Raw genomic sequence first — 7,786 nt, 5'->3', positions numbered from 1 at the left:
TCTCCCCCTCCCCTTCCTCCCTCCTCTCCACCTCTCTCCCTCCCCTCCTCCTCGCACCTGAAGCTCTGCTGCTGCCGTTCCTCGCTGCTCCAACTCCTTGCTCAGCTGCGAGGAGTCAGAGGCGGACTCGGTTGCTCCCTCCTCACCTCCTCCATCTTCTTCTGCATGCTCTCAGCTGAGCTGGTGGCGGAGGCCACCTGCAGCTCCAGCTCCTCCTTCTTGGAGCTGAGGGCCTCGTGGGACTCCGAGAGGGCAGAGAACTTCAGCGACAACGTCTTCGCCTCCTCCCTCGAGGAGTTCCGCTCCTCCTCCAGCCTCCTGCCCTCGGCTCGCGCTGCCTCTAGCAGCGCCTCTGCTTCCTCCAGCTTCTTCCTGTCCTCTTCCTCCCTCTGCTCCACAAGGGTGAGGAGAAAGAGGCAAGAGCTCGTCGCCTCCTCTCACCGCCATCATCCGCTGCTCGCTCTCTTCGATGGCGTCCAGGTGGGTCTGCGTGACCTTCTGCAGCTCGTCGCGGAGATGCTCGAACCAGCGGCTGAGGAGGAAAGCGGATGAGAGGAGGAGACAGACGCGGAAGACAGGAGCAGGACAGACGAGGAGGAGCGAGAAGGAGGAGAGAGGTAGAGGAGAGAGGAGGAGAGAGGAGAGGAGAGGAGCAGGGGAGTGAGGATAGGAGGAGGCGCAGGGGAGCAGAGGAAGAGAGAGGTAAGGAGACATTCATTTGAAAGAAGGAAAAGATCAAGAGGGACAGAGTAGGGGATGTGATGAGGAATGAAGAGGAAAGAGGAGGTGGAGAAGTGATGAGGAATGAAGAGGAAGAGGAGGAGGAGGAGGAGGAGGAGGAGGAGAGGAGGAGGAGGAGGAGGAAGGGACAGGGATGAAATGTTTACCCGTCGTTCTCGTTGAGCTCCTTTCTCAGGACTTCTCGCTCCTTCACTGCTTGCTCCACCTTCGCCTCCGAGTGTTTGATCTTGTTGAGGAACATCAGGTTATCTGCCGTGATCCGAGCGACGACCTGGAACAAGCTCAGATGAGGGAGGAGAGAACGGAGAGAGTAGGAAGAGCAGGCGGGAGTTTCGAGAAGGATAAGAGTTGAGGATGAGAGAACGAGGACGGGGACGGGGATGGGGACGGGGGCGATCAAGACAAGACCTCCTTTGAGTTCTTGAGTTGAGCCATGAGGTGGTCTCGAGTCTTGATCAAGCTTGCGTTCTCCTCCCTCAAGACGTTGATCGTGTTGTTTGCATCCTTCAGCTGCAGAGAGTTCAGCAGACAGGCATGGGGAAGAGACTTCTCGTCGAAGCAACGTGTCTCTCACGCCATGGCTCACCTGGCTCTTCAAACTTGTGTTGTGGACCATGATGTTGTTAGATTCTTGGGTCTGTTTCGAGTATGACAGTTCGTTGTGGGAATTTTTCTCTGCAGTCCTGTCGGTGACCAGCAACTAGAAGGTACAAGTTCTTCACCTTCAAGGTGTGAGATCGTCCCCTCCAGGTCTTCCTTTGCTTTGCGCAAGTTGTCAACTTCCAGACTCATGCGCTGGATCTGAAAATGCGCGTCCTCCTTTGCCTGAAGGAAGATGAGGAGGATCGGAGGACTTCACTTCCCCTTACCTTGTTGAGCTCCTGGATTATCTTCTTCTGATCGTTCACCTGCTCTTCAAGCCCCTGTATCCTTCCCTCCGCCTTCGAGAGCTCTGCGAGCTGACAGCATTTCAACTTCAACATACACACACTCAGCGGGATCTGCAGACCTTTCTGTCTTTGTGTCGCAGAGCGGTCTCGATCTCATTCTTCACGTGCTTGTAGTGATGCGAAGTGTGCCGGAGTTGAGCCACTGCTCTAGACAGCTCCGACTTCACCTCCGCACTCAGAATCTGAGAGCGCCTTTGTAGCTTCCTCCTAGTCGCCTCGCTCAGCTGCGACTCCTTCGCCCTCTCCGCTGCTGCTGCCTCGAACTCCTTCCCCTCCTCAAACTTGTTCGCTGCTCCATGGACGGATGCTCGCGCTTCGTTGATCTGCTCCTCTACCTACGGTAACGTTAGGATCTTGGAAACGATCTCCATCCATCTTTTCCTCTGACCCATCTCTTTCTCCTCCTCTTCTTCCAGGGTCATTTCTCATCATTCCCGCTTCCCTTCAACTCTGCCTATGATTCCTACGTCAAACCCAAGAATAAATATCTTCGATCTTTCCTCGCTCCCTCTTTCTGTTCCGTTCTGAACTTTTCGTCATACCACTACTTCTTCATCATCCTTATTCCTCTCCTGTCCTCGTCTTCTCCTTGTCATCTCCTCATCTCTTATCCCCTCTCTCTTCCTCCTCTCTCTCTCTCCCTCTCCTCTCTCCTCCTCCGTTCTATTCACCTCCATCAGCAGCGACTCCATGGCGTCCCGCCCGTCCGCCATTCTTTCAAACTGCGAGCGCCCTCATCCCCGCTCAGACATCACCAGAATACAAATCATCCCCCTCATTCCCGGTCACCCGGCCGGGCCCGGCCCGGGTAACCCTGCGGGTGACCCGGACTCAGGCGGGAGTCCCACTGTCACTGTGAGAGTCCGGGGCCAGCCGGGGGTCAGACTCGGTCCGGTGACCAGCTCGGCCCGGGCGCCGCGGCCCGGCCGCTGAGTCTCTCAGTGACAGGCTGTTTTTTCTGTATTGACTGAAAAAGAAGGGCAAACCGGAGCAAACAAAGGAGGGGGAGGATAAAGCCTACAAACCCGCCTCAATAAAATACTAGGAAACGAAGGAGGCAGCGAAAACCGCTACTCCAACCACGCAAGCCTGAAGCGATCGGACGGCATGGGGCCGCAGTGCACGACAAGCAGGATCAGGACAAAGTGTCACAAAGAGCAGTAGCGCAAGGCTCCTGCGAGGAGGACGGCAAGACCCATACGAGAGCGATACTGCCGAAACAGGCGAGCACGCAAACGATGAAAGCCACCGGGCCCGTCCCGGGCCATACACCGCCTCCTGAGCGCAGTGGTGATCCGCCAGGTACCAGAGAAACCGCAAAGCGTCAGCATGAAGAAGACCATCCGTACCTGCAGTGAAGGGAAGAAAGGCCTTCGGCGGGTGTTTTAACTTGAAGTGACCGTGTCAGTCACGGTGGCCCACGATTCTGAGGCAGACTTTCAACGTCACGATGCTGCAACGGTCGGGTCAATCTTGAGGGCGAGATTGAGTTGCTTTTTCAGTCAATAAATAGTACAGGAGAAATGCTAAGAGAAGCATCCATGGGTAAGGAGGAAGAGGAGAGAGTTCAGGAAGGAGAGGGAGAGGAGAAAGAGGAGGACGAGGAGGACGAGGAGGATGGGTTTGTGTCCAGACATGCTCGCGCGGTGAGGGCAAAGAAACCCGACAAGCTTTACTCGGATGCTGTGAGCGAGAAATTGAAGAGTCTAGAGGAAGGAGCAGAGCTGGAAGACTACGAGTGGAAGCAGGTGATGGCGCCTCAGTCAGGTGACGTCGCTAGTGTCCTCCCCCTCGTCATCTAACGCTGACGGGTGGCAAGCAGTCGGATTTCGCATCCAAAAGATGCAGGACGCGTTTTCAAACTTGAAAGGGCACGTGATGGAAGCGAACAGAAACCCGCGAGGGAAGCTTTACAATCAAGTCAGGCGCATGATAGCTTTGACCTCTGCTGTAAAGGAGATGCAGAGTGCTTCTTCGGACATTCAAAAAGCTTTCAGAGGGTTTCAAGTGAGGATTGTGCTTGCTTTTTATTATCTTCATCTCTTCGGCTGCATTCCTGTCATTGTTGATCCTGCAATCAGGCACGGAAGAATGTGAAGCTCGACTTGGGTAAGAGAAGAGGCTCGCAGATGAACTACATCCCAGCGCTACAACCTACACTCGCTGAGCTCATCGAGAATAAATTCAATCCGCGCGAGCAGGTGCGGGAGGGAAAGGTTGCCCTGCTCCTCTGCTGATTCAGGTCGGCAGGAGATGATCCATCGACTTCTGGCTGAACTTGCATTGGAGAAGCAGGAGAAAGAAAAACAGGCGAGCGAGGGCAGCGTAGCAAAGAAAGAAGCGGCAGACGACGGCAAGAAGCCAGCAGGAACAACATGAAGCGACGTGGGAATTTGATGTTGAATATTCTTTCATGTTATCAGTCAAATTTCCAAGGAGGCCCATTAGCTAGGAAACGCTGGACCTCTTATCAATGGCTACGTCCTTGTGCTACATTCGTAATCAGGAAGCATCTAAATGTATCTTCGTAATCAGGAAGCATCTAAATGAATCTGCAGCCCTTCAGTCCGTAATGAAAGTGATGGTGGCAAATTGTCGCCGCTGTCCTACCAAGCATCCCAATCCTCTTCCACGAATAGCGTGGAACAGGAGGGAGATCAGGGAGGAGAGGCGGAGAGGAGTACGGTAGTACTCAAAAGCTGGCACTGCGGCATCCGATCGGGAGCCTGAAGGCTGGTAGGCAGCAGCGCAGGCCGGTTCGGTCCGAGCCGCCGGGAGGCGGGCACGGCCCGGGCCGGCGGCCGCGGGGGACTCGGATGGCCCGGCCTGTCACCGTCGGCGAGTCAACTGCCCTGTCACAGGCTGTGTCACTGGAAAGCCTCGGATTGTCCTCGTACTCATGGTTAACTTAACTTTGAGTAAAAGGAAAACGAGAAATTTCAGATGAGACTCTCCGATGGCTGCCCAGGCGAGGGAGGAGAGAGGGAGGGAGGGAGGGAGGAGGGAGGGAGGAAGCGAGGGAGGGAGGAAGGGAGGGAGGAAGGGAGGGAGGAAGGGAGGGAGGGAGGGAGGGAGGGAGGGAATTCCATGGAGACAGAGGGAGGAGGTAGAAGAGGGAAGGGGGGTTTGAGTCTGTGGAGGGATCAACTAAGGAGGGAATGTAACCTTGGAATCAACAAATTGAAACAGTTGTGAGGATGGTGAGAAGAAGCCATGGGGTGCAGAATGAGGGGCGTCGAAGCATCATGGGATCAGGACATCATATGAATCATCTCCTGCAGAGGACAATCGTTCTTCTGCTGATCCTCCTACCCATGGCAGCTGAACAGGTCTGAATGTTCCATCTGAATCGCTCGACTCAAAAGCTTCCTTGCAGTATTCTCGAGTACATGGACCCTGCTGCGGTAGAGCCTTGTTGTCTGTGACGAGGATGGTGGGCTTGAGGGGAGGACAAGGTCTGTCTTGGTCATGGGGAATGCGAACACGTGAGTCGAATCGCTTCCAGATGAAGTCGACCAGGGTAGGGACGAGTCGGAAGAAGAATACAGCGACCCTGCCTTGAAGGCATGCGCGGAGTTTTACAAGGTCAGAACCATTGGTTGTTTCATCTTGGCAGTGTGGACGATGTGGGTTCTCGTTTGACCGCAGCCTGCCTGTGCGCAGTCGGCATACACCAATCTGGATGACATGGTAGAGCAGAATGAAGAAATGGGAAGGTGTGTAGCTGTGCATCTAGGACATGGTAAAACAAATGTATTGACAGGTTGATGGACTTGAAGTCAAAGGAACAGATTGATCCCCAAAACATGACTGAGTTTGACTTGATAAAACTTGCGGATATGGTACGCTATGATGAAGTCGACCCAGATGCGAACCCTCTGACAAGGGAACAGGCGGATGGAATATTCGGAGAGGGCATACAAACTCCTATGCAGGCAGTGGAAGCGATCTTGGACTTTGTCCCCATGGAGAAATCAGACACGGTAACCAACAGGGGTGTCGCCTTAGACGGGACATGACAGGAGTAGTTGATCGATCTAGGTTGCGGAGACGGGAGGATCTGCATATCGGCGGTGCTCAAGTACGGAGTGAAAGCGGTACGCCAGCGTTTCCTCTCTTGACGCTCTCCGTCATGCTCGGTTGCAGATTGGTGTGGATTTGGACGCAGACACGTTGGTGCATGCACAGAAGGCAAGTGACCGGGCGCTCTGAAACACAGGGGAGGTGATGTTGTTGTAGACTGCCGAGACCCTTGATCTCTGCGAGAGGATACACTTCATGTGTGGGGATTTAGGTGAAATGGACCTCAGGTGTTTCAAGCTTGCCTGTGCGTAATATCTGAATGACCTTGCCTATAGCCAAGCTACGATCCTGTACATCTGCCTACCTCCAGATATCTATGAGCATGGAACATTCATGTACCGAAAGGTTTGCCCGCTGCCCGCAGCCCATCACGTTGAACTGAATCGCTACCAGCTTTTGAACTTCTTGACTGAGGGGAAAAAGGTGTCGAACTTGCTTCCTGTTGCAACAAGAGTCTGATAGTAACCAGATCATCACTTTCAATGGCATTATTGACTTCATCTGCCCTGCTGCTACGAAATTCTTAGACAAGGTATACAAGGATATGTGGCTGAGGAGGAGGAGGAGGGAGGGACTGACAGAAGGGGGTTACAGTACAGGCAAATTCATTTATACGATTCTACAAGTCCCAAGAGCCCCTTCTTCATCGATGATCCCCTGGTAGGATCGCGCACTGCCCTCGTTCCCTAATCCCTCTGAACGTGCACAGAAATTCGATGAGGAGGTCGAAGAGTTCGGCATTCCGGCAGCATCAAATCGAGAACAAGCCTTCGGGAGAACTTACTATGATGATGACGATGATGATTAGACGGCATACTGCTGCCAGAAGTCACCATGATGTTAATCTTGTCAGGGTGTCAGTCCTGAGGTGCAGGCGGAACGTCGTAGGAGAGACCGAACAGCTTGTCGCCCCATCGTGACAACCTCATCAACCGAGAAGAGATCGGGCCAGTAACCTTCTCCTGCACTGTCTCCTCGATCATCGCGAGCTTCGGCTCCAACGCCCCCAGCTTCTCAAGGCTGTTGAGGAACTCCTGCACGCAGAACTGCAGGATTCGGGCGCCCGGGCTATGGCAAGACTCGATGTCCTCGAGGACCTCATCGAGAGGCTTCAGGAAGCTCCTCGACTTCTCTTCGAACCTCGTCACCATGGGACTGGAGCTCTCCAGCAGATCGTCCACCATTCTCACTGTTCTTGCCAGGACTGGACGGAGTTGTTTCTCAGGCTTCCTCGGGCGGCAGACCGCAGCCTCTTCCTTCGCTCTCACTCTCATCTCCGTCTTCACGTGCTTGTCGACTTCAAGATCTCCCAGTGAAGCTTGAACAATGCAGGCTGAAAACTTCCCTGCGTACTCAGCCCTGTAAAGGGCCGAGCCCAGGGCAGCAGCAGCATCCTCCCTCCACACTTCGAGGGCATCAGCTCCCTCCAAGAGATGGTCAGGCCCGCATATCGGAGTCTCTGTGTCCCGCTGGTAGTTGGAAAGCTCCTCCTCCTCCTCCTCCTCCTCCTCCTCCTCCTCGTACGGAGACCTTGCGCTCCACATTGCTACTCGTCCTCTGCGCTGCATGCCGAGACTATTTTGCTCATTACCCCTACCCCCTATTTCCACGTACTACCCCCCTTTCAGCTACCTCCACCCCTAGAGTTTCATATTGCTCGATCTGTACCCCTCCTTTCCAATGTTTCTCCACAGGGTGTCCAGCAGGAAATTTTATCACCCCACAATGTCCATGATTCTACCCCTATTTTCCCAACTATGACCCCCTTTCTTCCATGACATCACCCACCCCTCTTTAAGTGTCACCCTCGATTTGCACTACCCCTATCTTCATACATACCCCACCCCCTTAGGAAACAATATTGTTCTGCCACCCACCCAACTTCCTTCAAATTCTTCCAAATTTGCAAGACAAACTTCTTTGCGGAAGGAAGGAATGGCGAGGAGAGGGATGAAAGAAGAGGAGGAGGAAACGGCAGCACCGAAGAGGGAGGAGGAGGAGGAGGAGGAGGA

General features: G+C 54.0%; 3 protein-coding genes across 3 annotated transcripts in view; 1 reads left to right on the top strand and 2 right to left on the bottom strand.

Moving 5' to 3' along the window:
- Positions 1–2,066, bottom strand: part of GUITHDRAFT_146789 (hypothetical protein) — a gene marked incomplete at both ends in the record, with an annotated part of 2,965 nt that extends 899 nt beyond the window's left edge. Inside the window, 10 exons of the mRNA XM_005821959.1 lie at positions 58–105; positions 147–389; positions 442–532; positions 888–1,012; positions 1,150–1,251; positions 1,328–1,416; positions 1,464–1,566; positions 1,611–1,700; positions 1,751–1,980; positions 2,027–2,066. Of these exons, the coding sequence (XP_005822016.1) occupies positions 58–105; positions 147–389; positions 442–532; positions 888–1,012; positions 1,150–1,251; positions 1,328–1,416; positions 1,464–1,566; positions 1,611–1,700; positions 1,751–1,980; positions 2,027–2,066 (1,161 nt within the window). The remainder of the gene's footprint in view (positions 1–57; positions 106–146; positions 390–441; positions 533–887; positions 1,013–1,149; positions 1,252–1,327; positions 1,417–1,463; positions 1,567–1,610; positions 1,701–1,750; positions 1,981–2,026) is intronic.
- A 1,166-nt stretch (positions 2,067–3,232) lies between these two features.
- Positions 3,233–4,070, top strand: GUITHDRAFT_146788 (hypothetical protein; the record flags this gene model as incomplete). Its single annotated transcript, XM_005821958.1, has 4 exons — positions 3,233–3,458; positions 3,514–3,698; positions 3,773–3,892; positions 3,942–4,070. The coding sequence occupies 4 exons, from the start codon at positions 3,233–3,235 to the stop codon at positions 4,068–4,070; spliced, it is 660 nt and encodes a 219-aa protein (XP_005822015.1).
- Positions 4,071–6,364: 2,294 nt separating this feature from the next.
- The window catches only part of GUITHDRAFT_166092 (hypothetical protein), a gene marked incomplete at its 5' end in the record, with an annotated part of 5,001 nt that continues 3,579 nt past the window's right edge, over positions 6,365–7,786 (bottom strand). The window contains one exon of the mRNA XM_005821957.1: positions 6,365–7,304. Within this exon, the coding sequence (XP_005822014.1) occupies positions 6,632–7,304 (673 nt within the window). The 3' untranslated portion in view covers positions 6,365–6,631. The remainder of the gene's footprint in view (positions 7,305–7,786) is intronic.

Source organism: Guillardia theta (assembly GCF_000315625.1).
Source record: "Guillardia theta CCMP2712 unplaced genomic scaffold GUITHscaffold_134, whole genome shotgun sequence".
Taxonomy (NCBI): Eukaryota; class Cryptophyceae; order Pyrenomonadales; family Geminigeraceae; genus Guillardia; species Guillardia theta.
The sequence above is the reverse complement of the archived record's forward strand: the minus strand, read 5'-3'. Positions and strand labels throughout refer to the sequence as shown.